Source organism: Mirounga leonina, unplaced genomic scaffold (assembly GCF_011800145.1).
Source record: "Mirounga leonina isolate KUSES-001 unplaced genomic scaffold, KU_Mleo_1.0 Mir_127, whole genome shotgun sequence".
Classification (NCBI taxonomy): Eukaryota; Metazoa; Chordata; class Mammalia; order Carnivora; family Phocidae; genus Mirounga; species Mirounga leonina.
The window spans coordinates 3,945,210-3,966,736 of NW_023270316.1; the positions used below are offsets into that span (position 1 = coordinate 3,945,210).

Consider the following 21,527-nt stretch of genomic DNA (forward strand, 5'->3'; position numbering starts at 1 on the left):
AGGAAAAAAAATGAAGGTTGTCCCAAACGAATGTATAATGCACGAGCAATTATTTTAGGTCAGAACACATGCTAATAGCATTCTGCAAGCTTTTAGTTTAAGGATACTGGGAATTGTACTGTGGGATCAGACGGATCACCTCAACTCTTTCTTAAGGCTTCCATGTCCCCCAGGCCCCAACTGGTTAAAGATCGTCTCCAAATTTTTTGAATTCATTTGACCAAAAATACTGTGTTTGGGAAGCGTGACAAGATTCACTGCTGAACTATTCATAGAGTCTCGTATTAACGAAACAATAAAAGTTGCTATCCTACAAGAAATGCACATTCAAAAGAAAGAAACACATATTTAGATAAGAACAAGAAGTCTACATGGGGCTTCTGAAATAGAAGTCCATACAAGTTTGTGTATTTCCAGTATCTTGCATTCACTGAGGGGGTAAATTTGGCGACACCGTTCAGAAATGGAAAGTGGGACATTAGAACTCAGGGAGCTGCAAAACACGGACACGACAGTCCATGACAGTCAGAGCTGACAGGAAGCAGGAAAGGGGGAGGGAAGTTCTCTTGGCACAACGAAACGAGGCCTGGCGCCAGAGAAGCCACGCCAGGTGCCGGGGAGCTGCTCGCCAGTTTTGTGACCAAGGGCCATATGCCTAGTTCTGCCCCTCAGTCTGCAAAGTGGATGGAGACACCAGTTCGCCTCAAGGTAAGTCTATGCGGTGCCCAGCACAGTGCTGACATACAATGGGCACTCAATAAACTCTAGCTCCGGTAACAAAAGTAATCGGAAAGGAAAGAATATCTTACTAAATACGGTCTTTGTAAAGACGACCCTGAGCTAGACTCTTTTAAACCACCCATCCTTCTCTGCACACAGCTGTTAGCTGGGTCCTGATTTCAAGTTCCAAAAGGCATGCGCAGAATGAACCAGCTGGAAAGAGAGAGGCAGGGACGTTCAGCCTAAGCTCCTTGAGGTGCTGAGGATGGTAGATTTGGTTTGATTGCTTCCCTTTTCCCCTAATTGTTACCGGATAATATATTTGACAAAACCAGCAATGAGGAAGCAAAATAATTTCAGTCAAAGGCAAGAAATACGTTTAAAATGTCATGCCCAGAATACGCAGGTCCAACAATGTTAAAAGTTTCAAGTGCAGCATCTAATGCAAACCAGAAAAAAAAAAAAAAAATACCAGAAGGCCCTCTATTATCACTGCTATTGACAAAAATGCGATGTGCTCTGAGATGTATAAGGGAACTTTTTGTAAATCTGTTCCTTAAAAAGAACCCACATGTAACAAAATGCTTTTATGAAAGATTAAGTAGAAACTTACAGATACTTCTGAAAGAGAGCTCCCAAAAATCTGTCCAATTCATTTATTTCCAAGTAATTTGCTACTTAGTTTTTTTGAAAGTCTGTCCTCCAGCCAGTGACTCAGGAAAACACTACACCCTTCACTACAGCTTACAACCAATTATTTGAGAATGAAAAGAAAACTTTATGACAATTCTGCCCTGTCTTCAAGGACAATCTCCAAAAGAACTGCTAAAGCTTCAAACAAATTAGAACAAAGACAGAAAACTGCTTTTATAAAAAGACAATCAAAACCATAAGACTCCCCCAAAAATTGAAACCTAAAATCACTGAACAAAAAGAATAATAGGTACTGACCCAAAGGGCCACCAAATGCAATCAGGGAAGACAGAGGCTCATGTTCTTGGAACGATCTATTCTCTGTACCCTGCATCGTTTTACACTTGTTATTACTGTTGAATTGGGCAACCGGCAGAAATGCTATTTTATAAGGTACATTCAGAAAGCAATCCCTCTCATTCTGAAATATACATGCCACCAAAAGGAACAGGTGAAGAAACTGTTAAACCTCAAAAGCCCTTGGGGCACCTGAGTGGCTCAGTTGGTCAAGGTCATGATCCCAGCATCCTGGGGTTGAGCCCATGTCGGGCTCCCTGCTGGGCAGGGAGCCTGCTTCTTCCTCTCCCTCTGCCCCTCCCCCTGCTTGTGCATGCACACGTGCTCTCTCTCTCAAATAAAATCTTAAAAAACAAAACTAACAAACAAACAAAAAAAAACCCTCAAAACCCCAAGACATTGAATCGCCACCTCTTTCCCCAAGGCTCAGCAGAGGCATCCCAGTTGAAAGCCCTGTGGCAGTCAGGGAGAGAGGGTGTCAGGTAGGGTGTGCACCAGCAGAAACCTGTAACAGAGGGGCGCCTGGGTGGCTCAGTCGTTAAGTGCCTGCCTTCGGCTCAGGTCATGATTCCAGGGTCCTGGGATCGAGCCCCGCATCAGGCTCCCTGCTCAGCAGGAAGCCTGCTTCTCCCTCTCCCACTCCCCCTGCTTGTGTTCCCTCTCTAGCTGGGTCTCTCTCTGTCAAATAAATAAATAAAATCTTTAAAAAAAAAAAGAAACCTGTAACAGAGTGAATTCCCCCTGATGACCACCAAGGAATGGGGCTGAGAAGGAAGAACCCATCTTCCTGCCACAGGCCACCTCTCTTGTATTTGAGTCAGACCAACCAGAGAACTGCTGAGCTTCCACCTGCCCACAATCACGAAAGCTTAAGGAACTGAGGCAGAAGGTCCGTTCATCCCTAGTCTGGAGCAGAGACTTTCCCAGGGGTTTGCACTGTTGAAGCACTAGAGGGAAAACTAAAAGCATGCAACTTTCCTCCTGCTTCTGCTCTGTTAGCAGATAATGTAGGAGGCAATACCACTGGGGAATGCATTCATTCATTAAGAACTATGTATTAAGCCCCTTATTGTAATTAAAATGTACTTTGAGATTTTAATGATTGTGAATTTTTATGGTAATAAAAATTTTAAAACCTGTATTACAACCATTTAAAATTTTATAACAGTTGAAATTATACTGGAGCACATTTTTACAGCTCCCTCTGTGAACATCCTGAGGTCAATACTTATTTCTTCGGGAGCATGTACATATTTTTGTGTTGCACTGTTGCCATGCTAGGTAACAAACCACGTCCAGAAAACAAAATAGGTCAGAAAGAAAGGGAAATTGAAGAATTCCAAGCGAATGGGTGTGGCGAGCATTTACAGCCATACTAAAGAAGTCTGGACATGTTTCTACTTATGACAGAAGTTTGATGGGCACATAGCAGTGGGCGGACACGATGGTGCCCAGGGTTGTGGGACCACCAGCTCAATCCCCATCTTCCAGACTAAAGATGAAAAGTCAACGCATAGCGACATAAACATAGTTATTCAACATGAAATAGATACAAAAACCAGAGGAACCATCTAAAAGAGTTCAAAGTGATTGTATCTGGGAAGAAAAATGTGAAGGGAAGAGCTGAAGGGAAGGACATGGCTAATCTGACAAGTCTTCCAACAAGTCCCATAGAATTATCTGGTTTTCTGGCTTTCTAAATATCGGCTTGTATGACAGATACAAACCTAAAGGGAAAACGATGGCACACAAACAATTATTTATGTCATGAAACAGGTATTGCCAGGATTGTGAAATGATGTAACAACAGTGTCGTAAACACAGAGAAAGTAATGAAAATTTGTATAGAATGTCTAAAATAAGAGAATACTTAACTATAAGGACATTTGTATGATCCAACTGCATATCACTAAGCAATGTTGTAGAAGAAAACTGTAAGACCTGGAGATGGACAGAACGTGTATATAAAAAGATGGACGCATTATTAAAAGCCCCTACCAACAAAGCCAACCTTCCAAATTTAAAACAATGGCGGACACGTTTTGTGTTACATTGGTATGACCACCTAGCATCCATCTTTGTTCCCTCTTTGAGACTGGAGGATGTTGTTTGGCACATGGAAACTCTTAACAGGTACATGGTCAAAGCCCTAAATGACACTCAAAATAGCATTTCTCTATTAAATACTAAAGGAATATAAATGCGTGAAGCGGTTCTACAAAATAAAAAGACATTCGATGTCTTAACTGTTGCACAAGGTAGAACTTGCACTATCATAAAAAAAGAATGCTGTGTACATATTCCAGATTACCACCAAAATACTTCTGGATTTCTAACTGACATGAATACTCAAATTGGCACTTTAAAGGATCTCTCTTTCCTTTAGTGACTGCCTTAAACTCCTGGACTGGAGGAAAATTATCAAAGGTCAACTGTCAAAGGTCTTTTATTCTGACTTCTCTTTCTCATTATAATATTAACCTTATTTTATTGTTATTTCCTGTGTTTCCTTGCCTAGTGCCATGGCTCCTTCCCAGCCACAGCTTCCAGCTGACAGATGATCCTTTCTACTCTTGGAGGTTCATCGGTGTTGTCTGTGTTGGATTCAGCTGCCTCCCCCTTTTGTAGCCCCGCTATACTTTCCCCAACTAACCAATTTGACCCATAGGTAGGGACATCTCCACGGTCCTATCCAGCAGGAAGACATTACAGATGAGGAGACCTATACCTTCAACAACCTTAAAGATTTATGGGTCAAAGTTGTTCAGGGGGGAAATGATGAGGGAGCAGAAGGCAAGTTGAGGACAAAGTACAAGATGACACCCAGCAAATCATCCCCCCTCCCCTACTCTAGGGTTGGATATGTGTGACATTCCTCATGGAAGCTCCCAATTGTCTTAATGGTAACACCTTACTGAGTAAGGGACAGGCGGGGCTAGGTAGGGAGAGAGAGGTAGGGGGCCATTGGATCAGGCTCACAAAATTAAAAAATTCAGGAGATGAAGGGAAACCAGAGATAAGGGAACAAACCAGAGCGTCCTGTCCTAGGTGTCAGAGGTGGGGTCTTTTTATAACAGCTACTTGTGACCAAGAAAATTACCAGACCCTAAAAAGTAAGCCATTGAAGGTGTTATCACTAGTCCTTGCTGTATGGTGGTATCAGTGGAGACATTAAAAGGATTTAAGTTCCCCGTTTAGCTTTCGATAAAAGACCATCCCTAAAAGCCCTCAGTGGCAACCCTGTCTGGACCCCTCTCAGTCCGGAGAGCTTTTTCTGTACCTTCACTTAATCAAACTATCGCTTTGATGAGGGAACAGAAGGCAAGCTGAGGACAAAGCAGAAGCTGACACCCCACAACCCCCTCCCCCGCCATGGGATCTCTGTGACCTTCCTCAGGCACTCCCGGCTGCCCTAAAGCTAAGGAGAGGAAAAACAAATAGTTAACTTGTAGAGATCACAATCCTGCAAGCCAGGAGACTCCCTCATTTACAAATATCTTAGCAATCTACAAGAACAAAGCATTTCTATCAATAACCTAGCTTCCAGAAGGAAATCTAGATACAGTTAAATGCCCTTATAACCTGCAGCCCATTGACAGATCCTTGAAGTGGGCAGTGTAACGTTCCTCCAGGAAGCTCCCAACTATCTTCATGTTAATGTCTTGCTAGAGGGAAAAGCAACCTTAACTTGACAATGGCAAGGCCTTTGGTATCCTGGGAGTCTTCTTTAACATAATGCAAATCCTTTTGACACCTCCCTTTTCCTTACCTCCCCCAACCCCGTAGTATATAATCAGCCACCCTTCATTACCCCGGGGGACAGCAGTTCTTTCTGCCCACAGGTCCTGTCCCAGGGCTTTTTTTTAAGATTTTATTTATTTATTTGACAGAGAGAGACACAGCGAGAGAGGGAACACAAGCAGGGGGAGTGGGGGAGGGAGAAGCAGGCTTCCCACGGAGCAGGGAGCCCGATGCGGGGCTCGAACCCAGGACCCTGCGATCATGACCTGAGCCGAAGGCAGACGCTTAACGACTGAGCCACCCAGGCTCCCCTAAAGGCAGAGGCTTAACTGACTGAGGCTCCCAGGCGCCCTGTGGTTTAATAAAACCACCATTTTGCCCCCGAGACGTCTCAAGAATTCCTTCTTGGCCATCGGCTTCAAACCCTAACGTCTTTCCTACATCAGCTTTACTCACTCTCCTTTGTCCGCGAGATTCATTCTTCGACTCCGTGAGACAAAGAACATCGCTCTCCGCATCATTTTGGTGCCAAAACCCGCGAACGCTATCACCGAAGGGTGAGTAAAAGCAGACACTTTTTCCTTTCCTTCCTGGGAGACGTCTCTCCCTTGGATGACCTCTTCTCATAAACAGCAAAACCGGGCACCTATTGGCCAGTTAAAAGCAAAGAGCTCGGCCACAGGTCTTAAGTCTCAGGTGACAGGCTTCTAGAGAAAGGTGTGGTCAATCCCCCTTCCTCAAAGGGAGGAAATGTTGGCCTAACCCTACCCAGTTCTCCAGCTCTCCTTTCTATTCCTCGGCTTTTCTTAAATGACTTTCTGCAGCATCATTATTAGAGGGAAAAACAACTTTTAACTTGACAATGGCAAGGCCTCCATATCTCCTAGGTCCTCTTTAGCATAGGAAGGTTCTTCTGAAACCTCCCTTTTCCTTACCTCCCCCAACTCTCAAGTATATAATCAGCACCCCTCACGACCCTGGGGCAGCAGCTCTTTCTGCCCACACCTGTGCTTTAATAAAACCACCATTTTGCACCAAAAAACAAAAAAACAGGCTACCAATACACACACACAATATCAGATAAATTCTGTATAAATTCTAACATGTGGGGAAGAGGAGAGACAGATTACAAAACACAGCAAAACATTCGGTAATTATCTCTATGTGATGGAATTATTAGTGCTTGTTAATTTTCTTCTTTACATTTATGGGTTTCTTTCTACTTTCTACAATAAATACGTGATATTTATATTGAGAAAAATATTTTTCAAGGTAAACAATGAACAAAACCATGAAAGGAGATGAAAACATATGACCATTCTCTTGGGTCCATGGCAGGTTTCCAATATACTAAAGTCAAAGGTGAGGAGTAAGACTTTAGGCAAGTCGATGATTATCTGGTGAGCGAGCCTGAGTGATGTTTGAATCAGTGAATGGCCACGATATAATTAAAGGTGAACCACCCAATTAAAAAATACAATTTCATAAGCAAGTATACTGAATTAAGTGTTTCCGAGAAAAAGCTAAGACAAGAAATCATGGGTTCCACGTTAGTAAAGAGCCCCCAATGGTTAGGGTAAATTGAACATAATTTCAAGGTATTGTGCAAGTCGCTTATATTACATGTCCTACTAAGCTGCTGACTTCCCTTCATATTATGGTTTTGTGTGAACCACACAATATTCATTCACTAAGACCTTGCGTGAAATGAGCCAATGTCTTCCTACCTCATGTAATATTCTCCAATACCAGTCAGGGTACTCTGCTTTTTCAGAAGGATATTTTGGGGGCGCCTGAGTGGCTCACTTGGTTAAGCGTCCGACTCTTGGTTTCGACTCAGGTCATAATCTTCTGGGTCCTGAGATCAGTGCCAGCTGAGCTGGGCTCCGCGCTCAGCAGAGAGTCTGCTCCAAGATTCTTTCCCTCTGCGCCTCCCCCCCACTCTTGCGCATGCTCTGGCTCCCTCTCCAAATTAATAAATAAATCTTTAGAAAAAAATCATATTTTGTTAATCTGAACACTCCACACTTTGCCCTGAGAAAAATACAGCCTTTTCCAGGTCTGTTTACCAGCAAACTGTGAATATGGGCAGTTGATACTTTCTGTCCCTAAATACTTTGCTCTAATGGTCTCCATGTGTGATTTATCTCTGGTAGCTTATGGTACCAGCTCCTCTCTTTTTTTTTTTTTCTTCTTTCTTTAGTCTATAGCATATTCTATTACAGTTTTAATGTTCCACACTGCAATATCTATATACATAAGAAGGGGAAACCACGCAGAGTTTATATGTCCTTGCATTTGAGCAAGAGATGCAGTTTGCAACTTTCCTAGTGTTTGCTTTTCCATGTTTGAATGACTAGCTTCTCCAGTTAATTCCAGTTCTCATTCCACAAGGAAATGCTCCAGGCATATTTCCCTTGGACTTCACAACAGTACCCGCTTCTGGTTTGCCTTCCAAATCTGGCTTTTCTTTTCCAGTCTTCTCTGCAGATTCCGGTTTCTCTAACAGTCCTTTAATTGGTTTACTTTGGACCCTCTTTTAGATGTTCTTTCTTTTTTGGACTTCACATTTTGATGGGTTGATGTGATTTACTCCAGGGCTTCTGTTCCCATGTGTGTGCAGATAAGACATCCCCTCTCTCTCTCTCTCTCTCTCTCTCTCTTGTCCCAGGACCAACTGCCTCCTGGATTTCTCCAGGTGCATCTTTCATGGATCCTGACCTTGACATGTTCGACAAGGAACGCATGGCCCTCCCACAGAAAAGTATTTCTCCACTGGTGTTTGCACTATCCCTTCCAATTTCCCAAACACAGAAGGCCTGGAGTCATGTTTAAATTCCCTCTCCTTCTTTAACATTAAAAAAAAACAAAAACAAAAACCCTGCATTACTATTGATTTCACCTTCAAAATATATCATCAATTTTTCCTTCACTCTCATCACTACTTACCAGCGTTTCAGGTGATGTTCTTGCAAAGGAACTGCCTCCGGTGAGGAGCCCCAGAGCCCCGAGGACAAGGTTCTCATATTTACCCCATCACAGCCCTCACCCGAAGCTGAGATTTGACACATGGCAGGCAGAAAATCATTGATGTAAATATATTAATGATTATACACAAAAAACTAATGAGTGTTTATGCTCATTTTTTACTTTCTCTACTACACAAGAGTATCAGTGTTTATGGCCAAAGACCCTGTTTTTCTTGTTGTTCATGTTCTTGCTCCTTAGGAGCAAGCGTAGCACTGGGCACACAGCAGATTCTCAATAAAAAATGTACTTTATGAATGAATGAGTGAATGAATGAATTCACATCATAAGTTAACCAGAGATATTTTTGAAAATAGTGTTTTCATTTATTACCTGAGTTTGAGAGGAAGATTGACAGCTTACAGCTTATTGAGGATGGCTTTCTTGTTTTAAAATAGTCATTAGAATGTATACTAATTCAGAGAATAGGACCTGTGAGAAGCAGGAAGTCTGATGGCTATAGGAAAAGGTGACATCCATCTGGATTCAAGGACAACTGAGCAGATCTATCAATGGAGTTCTGCAAGGTGGAGAGGTGGCTTCTTCTCTAAACCCAGCCCCAGACCATCATTACACCTGGGACAGTGCAAGGACCTCTTTTGATGAGGTGATGGGACAGGATCCCAGCCAAACTCTGAATCCCGTAATTCTATTCCAGGTTTTGAGGTCTCCCTTTGCATTTTAGGATCTGCAGTTCTCAGAGGAGGATGCAGAAGTGGTATAAAAACTCTAAGGCAAAGAATCTACCTTCAAGGTGTTTACAATTTAAGGAGTCCAGTTAAATTGACAAAATAATCCCCATCGGCATCAAAGCACAACAAAGACAGTAGATACAGAGGGGTGGCGGAGATGGGGACGAACACGAACTTTGGAAACAGACAAACCCCAGGTGAATCCCTGTCGGGCTGCGTGACTGTGTAAACCCAGGCAATGACCTCACTAAGATGAAGTGTCCTCTCCCTTGGAGATGAGATGGAACTGGGTGATGGGCATGAAGGAGAGCACGTGATGTGATGAGTGGGTGTTTACACAACCGATGAATCACTGAACACGACATCTGAAACTGATGATGTACTAATATGTTGGCTAATTGAATTAGAAAAAAAAAGAAAAAGTGAAGTCTCTTAAAATACTCCATTTTTGAGATTTTTCTCTGACCTTCCAATTAACTCTCCCTGATCTCAAACATTCTGCCCTCAAGTAATTACACGGCCAACTAAACTCTATTCAGAGGAGTCACAGAGATGAGGACACTGGATCGGGGCTAGAGCCAACTCCCCAGGCGGCGGGGTGTCCTTCCTCCCCTCTGGCTCCCCTGAAAAGTTTCCTCAGCTGTCACCTGCATTTCATGGCACAGTCTGGTCGTAAGAGAGATTTTCTAAGGTGTCTGGGGTCCCTGCCGACTCTTTGTCCCTCTTAGAACCCCACACTGCCTCAGAGTAATGTGAAGCCTCTGTATGCTAGAAGGATCCGAGCGAAATGGGGACCCTGTGATCCAAGGGCTCTGGGCACTGCTGAGCTAGACAATCCAGTTCCAGGCATGGTCTGGAAACGCCTCATCAGGATGCGCCTGGACTGTGGATGCCCAAACCCTTTTCTACGGTAATCCCTTTATTTACCAGTTCCATTATTGGAGAATGGAGGCAGGTGGTAACTGCGTCCCCCCATGGCTGAGGCCAGCAGGGCAAGGCAAGTGTTTGGACCGACGATGCAATTCTAGAACCCATGTTTGCTGAATCTGAGAACCAGTGAGAGTGGCAAGCAGCCCGTGAAGCTGGACCCACTTTGCACAGCCCCTAAGAGGGGGCTCCATGCTGCACAGCCTCCCAGCTGTCGAAGCTGTCCTGCCTGGTGCTTCCTGGCGGAGTTCTCTTCTTTCTGTCCCCAGCCTTAGGGTCATGTGGATGCCACCATCAAATGCCTCTTGCTTCTGTTAAGAAATTAAGCTTTCAGATTTATTCCATTCTACTTCTTCTAGGCTGACAGAAAATACTGAATGGTAACTGGATTTTCTATGGCATCACTTTGGCTCAGCCTTTTTTTTTTTTTTTAATTTATTTTCTCAAGCCAAAAAAGTTGTCTTATCTTTCATTAGATATATTCTTTACTCCTATCTACGCTTCTACCTGCTTTCTAGTTTTAAAAGGTTTTAACCCAGAGTTTTTACTACAAGTCTTCAATTACTGCAGAAAAAAGTCTGCCAGATGGTTCCCATACTAAGTTTTCCTGCACACTCTACATGCCCCGGGTGGTCAGATGGAGCTAAATTCAAACGCATCTTAGTTTGACAGCACTTTTCCCGCATCACATCTTTTGTATGATACTCCCTCGTCTTCCTCCCCAGTTCCCAGGTAACACAGATCGTTGCATTTCTCCTGAGTCCTAACTGGTCAGTGACTTGATAAATAGCACAAAATGCCATGTGCCCACCACAAAAAATGTCAGAAATACGCGAGCGGTCGTAGACATGGGGATAATGTGTGCGTTTCATGACATAGTCATTCCTGCCTCATCTACACAAAAATCACTAATGGCTATTCATACTTCAACAGAGAATCTTGGAATTCTGCTATATTATCTGCAAATTATACAGTTCTTAAAGTAAAAATCTTCAGAAAGCTGAGATGTTATGATTTTTTTTTTTTTTTAAACAGACTCAATCATTAAGAGAACATAGCCTACAAAATCTGTCAAAGAGTGATTTTCATTTGGCAAGTCCTGGCTCAAGCTCCCTGAATTAAATTATACACATAAAAGAATAGATCTCATAATATCTTCACTGAATATGAAAAAATCTAAAGTATAAGTTACCTAACATCATATTTTTATTAATATTAAAATACCCAGATCTGGTTGCTGTAACAGAGATAATATTGAAAAAGAAATAAGGGTGTCGGGAATCATGAATGACAGCAAAGGTATTAGATTAAAGCACTGGTCAGAAATATGCACTGTTCTGGGTCTGGTGTTTATGAATGCCCCCAAATAAGGGAATAGTTTGCACTGTCCTGGTACAATAATGTGCTTTTCAAAAATGGTTTAAAGATTGAATGTTTCATTGTATTTGACTGGGAAGGAATTTCTGATTTTGTGGAGCTTGATTTATTCATAAACACTGCACCCAAGTCCCTGGGATGAGTTCTGAATTAAGTAAAAAATACTCTATCACCCAAATCCAGCAGCTAGAGTGATGGCCAGGTCTCTCTCCTCTTCCAATGCAGGCAAGGAGGGAGCCCTAATGACTGGAATCAAAAGACCAACATTTCTCCATAAGATGCTCATGCTGATGGAAATGACTTGATCCTTTTCTCTTCCCGTTAGCTGAAAAGACTGAAAATCTAACCACCTCGGAACTAAGCAGTTGTCATAACAGTGATCTCTTACAGAAATGGTTCAATTCAAGTCATCGCTAGTAAAATATAAACTCCCAAGCAAGCTCTACCTAGAGGACACACGGACAGGATAAAATCTGCATGGCACACCAGTCATCGACCTACAGGGAAGAAAATTTGAGAAAAATACAATTTGAACTGGAAGTCAAGGCATCTCCCCTGTAGTAAGAGGCTGTATGTGGTCTGACGATGCTGTGTGTATGTTAGCACTAAGTTAACATTGAAACAATCATACTTTAACACCAACTGTATCATAAAATCGACTCTAAGTATGACTGTAGAAACTTGGATGACAGATATTTCTGATCTATCTATACCTTCCAACCATCAATAATGTGTTGGAAATTCCTATTATAAATTATGTTCCAGCACTAGAAATGGGATATTCTAAAGACAAAGATAAAAATTTCAAAGCACTGTTCTCGTACTAAATTTATCACAGATGTAATGTTCTTGAAAGTGGGTAAATATTTAATTGATACTGGCTTAATGTAATTTTTTTTTCAGGATTTTCTTGTATTATAATAAATAATCCCATTAAAAGGCTTTTATTTTGTGGGCCATGCTAAAATGTGCTACTTTTTCCAATAGGTAAAATTTACTTTTTAAATTACAAGTTTCTAAGAACATTTGAAGTTAATATTAAAGGTTAAATTTATTATATTTATGGGAACCAGTGTTTTAGAAATTTATAAGAATCTCTAAGGCAGGGCACCTGGGTGGCTCAGTCGTTAAGTGTCTGCCTTCAGCTTAGGTCATGATCCCTGGGTCCTGGGATCGAGCCCCGCATCGGGCTCCCTGCTCCGCGGGAAGCCTGCTTCTCCCTCTCCCACTCCCCCTGCTTGTGTTCCCTCTCTCTCTATCTCTGTGTGTCAAATAAATAAATAAAATCTTAAAAAAAAAAAAAGAATCTCTAAGGCAGGGCACCTGGGTGGCTCAGTTGCTTGAGCATCTGCCTTCAGCTTAGATCACAATCCCAGGGTCCTGGGATCAAGCCCCAAATCAGGCTCCCTGCTTAGCAGGGAGCTTGCTTCTCCCTCTCCTCCCCGCTCATGCTCTCTCGCTATCTGTCTGTCTCTCTCTCTCAAATAAATAAATAAAATCTAAAAAAAAAAAAAAAATCTCTAAGACAACTGTTATGGCATTCTATTTCAATATTCTCATTGTCATTTAAAGGATAAATCAGCAAATGGCTAGTAGATACATTTTAATACACCCTTGCAAGTTGTCCTGTTAATACATGTATTTATTGGGTTGTAAAGTTGCACAGAAATTATGATATCAGCTTTATAAAAATGTCTACAGTGTATCTATATACAATTATAAATGGATATATATGTGATCATATGAATATATTATTATTTCTTATAAAACAGGACCATATTATATGTACTGTTTTATAACCGTTTTTCAGATTTCCTCATGCCCCTCACCACCCTGGTCCAAACATTCATCTCCCCTCACCGAAGCTGCAGTGATAACCTCACTATGCTAAGGGAGATCATTTCCATGTGACAATCTGACCACGTACCTACCCATCCTCACAGGTTCCAAGCCAGGTTCCCCTTGCATCTGACTGGGTCCCAACTACCTCTCCCTCCTCATCATGCTCTTCCCACTCTCTCCAGCCAAGCCCCTGGCCTCCTCTAGACCTGCCCTTTCTCATCTCATCAAGGAGTCTAATATACAAGGTGTTCAATGGTCTGGGATATTCTATCCTCCCCCTTCCCCTGATGAACACACCTGGGTCCCCCTTCAGATCTCACCTTGGTGATCAGCTCCTAGGGGAAGTCTTCCCAAATCCTCTGTCTAACCCATGCCTTTGTTTCCCCAAGCCAGGGGCTGGCTAAAGCTTGTCACTCTTCTTCCACTTTATTCGATAGAGACAATTTCACAGATAGCAAAGTCATGGGATTTCCCTCCACTCAAGATACTACTGATTCCGAGGCTAATCTCTCTCTTGCTGGGATTCCACAACAGTCACTCAGCCAGGAAAAAACCCAGAACACCGTCTACAACTCACCATCCTGAATTATAAGCCTTATTCATGCCCTCCCCAAATACAGAGGACATGGGTCCGCTCAACAATATCATTCCAATCAGAATCCTCTTCCTCTGAATTCCACAACCTTTGACAGACTGACTCACTCTTGGGTTTAAAATTGTCAGGTGCTCTATCTACACGGAAATGAGACTCAGTCCATCACTTACTCCTTTCTCATTACATCTTTTCATCCAGCACCGTGTATCTCTCCCGTACGTGGCCTCCACCTCCACTTGCAGCCTCTAACACAGAGGTCCCTCTCCTGGTTTTCTTCTTTCACGGCCCTGCACCCAGCCTAGTGCCGTCGACACAGAAGGCCCGTCCCAGACTGAAGGTCAGTCATATTCGTTAATGACCCCCCACGCTAGGGATACCCACAAGGGGCGATACTTCATCATTCCAAAGCCCTTCTTGAGCCCTTACAGGGAAGGCAAGGTCAGGGGGAAACGAAGCAGAGCAGAAATGCTGCGTGATGTTTCTCACTATGTAAACACGGCCAGGTGTCTGTGACCCAACAGCAGGAGCCCAGGCCCCGTGTGAAATGGCTGGAGACCCCAGTGGCATGGCCTTTCTCACCTAGGGCTCTGGCCGTAACTCTTTTGCCAGGCTTCCAAGGCCTGCATTATTAGAATCACTCCAGAGGTATAAGTCAATCGTTTCACTTGAGGAGCGTCTCAGAGCAGAGCATCACGGTACAATTCGTTTGCTGAAATCCGGTCGGTAGTAGCTAGAAAAACCCCTCAACTGAGCGCATCTCGTTTAGAAAGAGCCAGACGTATAGACATCCATCTACACCCTCACAGCTCTCTTTAGTTCAACTCATTCCACCTCACTCCTGGAGGAAATAAAACTGATAACTACATTCCATTGTGAATAACAGCTCTCTTAAATTACAAACTACTCGTCATTGTTAAGTGTGAGAAACTGGAAACAGCTTAAGTTACCCAAAAGTATTATAGCGTCTAAACTCTGGAACACTATGCAGCCACTAAATATGTGTTTGGACAAAATATTTAAAAACACGGAATAATTTTGTGACATTTAAGAGACAATATCTGGGGCGCCTGGGTGGCTCAGTGGGGTGAGTGTCTGGCTCTTGATTTTGGCTCAGGTTGTGATCTCAGGGTCCTGGGACTGAGTCCCACGTTCGGCTCTGCGCTCAGTGCAGTCTGCTTGAGATTCTCCCTCTCCCTCTGCTTGCACTCTCTCCCCCCCTCTCTCTCAAATAAAAAAAAAAAATCTCTAAGAATAAAAAAAACTAAATGAGACAGTGTGTATATAACACAAATCTAAGTATTACGTGTGTGTTACACTCACCCACACAATGAGAACCAAAAGGACATTTATTAAATGTTAATACTGACTTTCTCTGACCAGTGGGATTATGGATGACTTTTATGTTCTTTTGGGTTTTCTGTATTTCCCAATGCTTCTAAAACAAATGTGAATTGGTCCCATAATTAGAAAAACAAAATGTCTTACTAAAAGGATATTCAGAAATCAAATCTAAATGCTTTACAGTATTAATGCAAATTATTAAATTTTTAATTGTCTTAAATAAAGATGAAAATGTTATTTATCATGAAAAGCACTTTTGAAGAGGCAGTATTATTTACTAAAAATGGAAGCTTAAATAAATGAACTTAGGAAGCCTAAGGAAGTTGTCCTTAGACCCTGGACATGGAAATGTGTGTTTCTCAAACTTAACAAGCCTGGGAAAAACCTCAGGTGCTCATGTTTCTGCCAGATGCCTACGAAAGGTGTGTAACGTATTTCTCCATTCTTCAGATAATTTTATGTCAAGTTATAGATTTATCATAAAGCACACATTATTGCCTGTTTTCTGAAATCACTTTTATGGTCTTAATCACTGTGAATATTGAGCGAGAATTTTCACCATAAGTCAGGATGAATTTTCACCATAGATTTTAGTCATGGGAAGGGTCAGGTAATGATAGGTTTACAAAAACACGACATAAGAACAATAACAAAAGTCAAACTCATAGAAACAGACAGTAGAAAGGTAGTCACCAAGGGCTGGGGTGGGGGAGATGGGGAGCCACTGGTCAGGTGCAGATGGATAGGCTCTGAGGATCAAATGTACTGTATGGTGACGGTAAGTAATAATACGGTTTTGTTCCCTTGAGTTTCACTAAGACCGTGGATCTTAAGCATTCTTACCACAACAAAATAAGAATTACTGATCACTATGTGATGTGGTGGATGTGTTAATAACCCAACTACGGTCATCGTTTCACAAAGTACACGTATATCAAATCATCATGCTGTACATTAATATACAATCTTATTTGCAAGTGTACCTCAATAAAGCAAAGAGGCTCCTAAGTTTAATGGCCATGAACAGGGCTTAGAAGGCAGTGCAGCTTCTTTCAAATTCTTACTCTGATGAGCCCCCAAAATACAACCTTGAGCAAAAAAACCTGGCTGTTTGCCCAATTTCCTTCACTGACCCACTTGCCTTTAGATCTAGTGAGACAAATGAAGTAGGATAAACAACGAAATCCATCACAGCGATGTCAGAAGTGTTCTCGGCAAGGCCATGCTGGGGTCCCTGCGTGGACAGCAGGCAGCCTGGCCGCGTGGAGGCGTGGCTGGGAGGCAGTAAGTGGGTCGGCAAAAGCATGCTGCTCTTCAGAGAAGCTTGACTATAAGAATGAGAGGGACACCGTGGTGACAATTATAGGAAAGATGTTTAATCAGGCTTTTCCTTAGTTTTTTAATTACTGGAAGATACTGCGACATAACTATGAATTTAGAGGAGCCCAATGGAAAGACCATGGAAACGGGAGATGGAAAAGTGACGGAGAAATCCTTCGACAGGTGGCAGTCAGTAGAGTCTAGAGAGGATGGAGGAGAATTTAGTTTCAGGGGGGAAACAAATACATTTTCAGGATGGAACAAAGGCTGTGAATAAATAGGAAAAAAATTAACAGTTTGTTGTTCATTTTGTCTGTTAGGTGGAAGCCGAAGGCATTCAAGCCTGGAAACTTACTTTGTCAGTGAAGCTGAAGGCAAGAGAAACTGCTAAGGGAGATTTAATATTGCATTTGGGGTCATTTACATAAAAAGCTGATAATGACGCCAGGCCCTCTGCCACAGATCTTACTGGAAAATCAGACTTACCTTGAACCATCTGGATGTATAGCTCATTTTCTAGGGAGGATATCACCTTCTTAAATAGCTGACTACCCTATGTCCTAATATTTAACCCAAGAATGGTCTAAGCAATGAATAAGCACCGTTTGGGAACGAGTTACTTTTGATCTATCAATTTATGCCACCTAACGCAAAGTAAGCAGTACGTTTTTGAAATATCATTTACTATCTCAGTTATGACAGAGTTGTTGGTTTCTGGCAGTTACCTGCAGCACCCATTAAAATGATCTGGTTCCACACTACCCATTAGACATGGTCCATGACACTATCCAACAGGCACAAAAATTATGAACATCAGATGTTCACACGCAAAAGGACAAGGGCTGAGAAAACATTCAGTGCAATTTCCAGTAATCGTTCCATTGTTACTGAAGTGAAACAATGATAAAGATATTGCTGAGCCTCACTTAGTAAAGGACTATCCATCTGCTAACATTTTCCCTACGCTTTCTGATTTCAAGGAGTAAAAATACCTTGAAAGGTCTCCTGGTAGCATGTAACAGAATTAATTCACTGTTTTATAAATAAAACTTATTAAAATGACATTTTATCCTTCTGTTGTCCATTACTCATTTCTTGCAATCACCTTTAATAGCTACCCTTTACGGAGTAATGTTTACTAAATAATTCCAGGATATGTGGAATATTATACCCTCCCAAGTTTTTCAATAGGAAAGACAAAAAGTCCAAGATGATTTATCAGTAACCCAGGTATATTATTTTCTCAAGTAGAAGCATCCTACAGTCTTTTACTCGATTATTTTCCTTTCAAAACAATTAACACCAAACTAAAGGGCTGTATTTCCAATGGTTCCAAATGCAATGGACTGTTAAAACGTGCAGATGTGGCCCGGCTTTGGAACTTCTCACAGGGCAGAGTAAGCAGCACCTGCAGCCACATTGCAAAATCAGACATGAAATTTCAGAAAACTGAAATAAATGCAAATCTTTTACTCAAAGTCATATGAGAAAAGAAGGGAGAACTGAGCAAGCTTCCTCAGAGATTGGTCCCTGTGCAGTCAGTCCCAAGGCACGATACAGCAAAGACAAGCCTACTGTCCCTCCCTCCGCAGGCAAGGGATTGAGCAAATTCTGAGCATATTCCATAAGTACTTCTTCAAGGTATATATGCAGTGATACAACAGGCTAGAAATATACATACATAAACATGCTGAAATAAATACGAAATCAAGATATTCTAGAGAAGACAACCTGACATGATTTGAGTTAATCATTTATCAGCCTTTGTGATATATTCCTGAGTAAGAGAAAAGCTTCTTAAAATCTGGGAAATAGCCAATTACCTTGAAATGAAAAAAAAAAAAAACTAGATATAATTCTGAGTTCTAGAACATTAGTGTTTGAATATGGAGCAAGTTAGAAAATATTTTTAAAATTAGATAATGTAGGGCGCCTGGGCGGCTCAGATGGTTAAGCATCTGCCTTCGGCTCAGGTCATGATCTCAGGGTCCTGGGATCGAGTCCCGCATCGGGCTCCCTGCTCCTTGGGAGCCTGTTTCTCCCTCTGCCTTTCTCTCTCGCTCTGTCTGTCATGAATTTAAAAAAAAAAAAAAAAAACCTTTAAAAAAAATTAGATAATGTAGAATGAAAAATCAAAATGTACGTATGTGAGATGCTCAACAATCAATAAAAGTAAGGAAAAGAAAATTCTCAGTGGACAAACTGTGTAATTACAATATATATTCCACATAATTAAATACATGTGTAATTATATATAAATATAAAAAATTATAGTGCACTAAAATTTTATTTTGGGAGGAGCCAAAACATTTAGATTTGACTTGTTATTCTATTATGGAAACTCTCTGATAACTCATTTCTTATTATAAAAAAATAAAGATTATATATTAAGTATACTGCTCACATCATAGGAATGCTCTGTAAAACTTCCAGGAAACTCCAAAACCCTATCCAGCTGCGTGCTGGAAATTGTAAAAATACTGAGACTTTCTTTGTATAAATTTTGAAAACTTCTTGCAGAAATTCATCATTTTTTGATCCACCCAATTCCTAAAATATACTGGGTTTAGATGATTTCTATTTCATACTTAAAATTCTAAGAAAGTGTCCATTGTTTTGCTTAGTGATAAACAGAGGGATCCTCATCATTCACAGGTTCCACCTTTGCGAATTCTTCTGTTGGCAGAATTTTTCTGTAATACCTACCACAAGGAATCCTTGGGCTCCACTTCCGCGGTCGTTCGCACACTTGAGCAGAGTGGGGAAAATTATCAACCAGTGCACACATTTGCAACAGAGATCCCACAAGCCAATGCCGGGCCTTCTTGTTTCACCATCATAGTGCAAAGTCTTCGTTGTGGTCTATTTAGTGCCGTGTTTTACACATATTCATTCTGCCCTGGACTTTATAAATTATCTGGTCCTAGTATAAGACTGATATTTTATATCTATAGGCTACATGAGTGTCAAATGCATATTAGCTAAATTAGTTTTAAAAAAAGAACCTAAGCATGTATTGCACGGAGCACTGGGTGTTAATCGAAAACAATGAATCATGGAACACTACATCAAAAACTAATGATGTTCTGGGGCACCTGGGTGGCTCAGTCGGTTAAGCGTCTGCTTTCGTCTCAGGTCGTGATCCCACGGTCCTGGGATTGAGCCCCACATGAGGCTCCCTGCTCTGCGGGGAGCCTGCTTCTCCCTCTGCCTCTGCCTATCTCTCTCTCTGTATCTCATGGATAAATAAATAAAATCTTTAAAAAAAAAAAAAAAAAACTAATGATGTTCTGTATGGAGACTAACATAATAAAATTAAATTAAATTAAAAAAATAAAATAGAATTTTCAAAAACAAAAAAAATAAAAGTAATTATTCTATTCTTGCTTAATCTACTAACCACATTTCTCAGTGGAGCCCTTATTTGGCTTGCTCTTGTTTTTGTCATACTCTATAATGTAAAATGTCTTTTTGTTCACTGTGTAGCACCTAGAACATAGTGGTTATTCAACAAATATTCAAATGAACGAATAAGCTATAATTTCCTCAAGCGCAGGAATTATGTTAAAAATAGTAATCAATAGGGGCGCCTGGGTGGCTCAGTTGGTTAAGCAACTGCCTTCGGCTCAGGTCATGATCCTGGAGTCCCGGGATCGAGTCCCACATCGGGATCCCTGCTCAGCGGGGAGTCTGCTTCTCCCTCTGACCCTCCCCCTGCTCATGCTCTCTCTCTCTATCTCATTCTCTCTCTCAAATAAATAAATAATCTTTAAAAAAAAATAGTAATCAATAAACATTAATTAAATGATCACTAAATGAAGGTCACTGCAGAACATAACTGTCAGAAATACTACTTTGTACCTGATGTGAGAAAAGGGTCACTGCACAACTATGACCATGTTAATCTGGAAACTATAGATTTAACTCTATGATCACACATGAAATAAAACCAGCTTCTCTTTCTCAGTTCTGTCTGCCAAAGAAAAGCAACATAATCAGACGATGAGATGTGCATGTTTTCTAAAAATCCTGCATAATTTCTTAAACTCTTTGTTAGAGATAAACTCACCAGAAAAAAATCCCAAATCTCAATTCCAAAATAATTAAAGTATGTTGTGAGGATCAATGTCAGGGTCTAAACTATAATTGAAAACCACAGCAACAAATAACTCTAGTGAGTTTTATACTTAAAGTTTTCATTTTCTTGTAAAGAAATGTTGTAGACACTGCTTTACTAGATGTGAGCAAGAGAATAAGATTCAGTAGCTGCCATATCTCATTACTGTATGCCTAGCTGGCTAAAAATTAAGAGAATGGATTGAAAGAAACACCATGTATGAAACCATTTTAGTTAGGACTCACTTGCAAAGTATTAAGGCACATAATTTCCCAGAAAAAAAACCAGGGGAGTAGAGCTTCACATGCTATCTGCACAATTTGTTTTATGAACTCTGTGACCCAAAACCTTAGTCTCTAATTATCTTGTAACTCCAGGAAAATAAAGGATGACATACATACACATTTTATTTTTTAGCAACCAAAGTATTACATATTGTGAAATATGAATAGTTAAATATATAGCCTTTTATATGCTGTCAAATCTTCAAATGGTAATAAACTAAATTGCTTTACTTACCAGTACAAGCAGCAGGACAATATCAGGGTTATCACAAGCACAGGCGATGTGCATTGGTGTCCAAAAGTCTTCATCCTGGTGGTTGACATTGACCCCTCTGTCAATCAGGATCTCGGCAATGAAGGCATTATCATACCGAGCGCACTGAAAGAAAGAACGAAAAAAAAAAAGGAATGTATTTCAAACTATGATAAGGTTTATTGCAAATGTCCAGGGATAAAAATTTCAGTGCCAATTTAGAGATTGAGAGATGGGGCTAACTGTTCTCCAGCTAACCTATAAGCTAAGGGGCATATGGAGGATGGAGGACTCAAGGGGA

General features: G+C 41.2%; 1 protein-coding gene across 1 annotated transcript in view; it reads right to left on the reverse strand.

Annotated features, from left to right (window-relative positions):
- The window catches only part of MYO16 (myosin XVI), a 435,081-nt gene that overhangs the window by 360,544 nt on the left and 53,010 nt on the right, over positions 1 to 21,527 (reverse strand). The window contains exon 3 of the mRNA XM_035003781.1: positions 21,209 to 21,352. Coding sequence (XP_034859672.1) covers positions 21,209 to 21,352 — 144 coding nt within the window. The remainder of the gene's footprint in view (positions 1 to 21,208; positions 21,353 to 21,527) is intronic.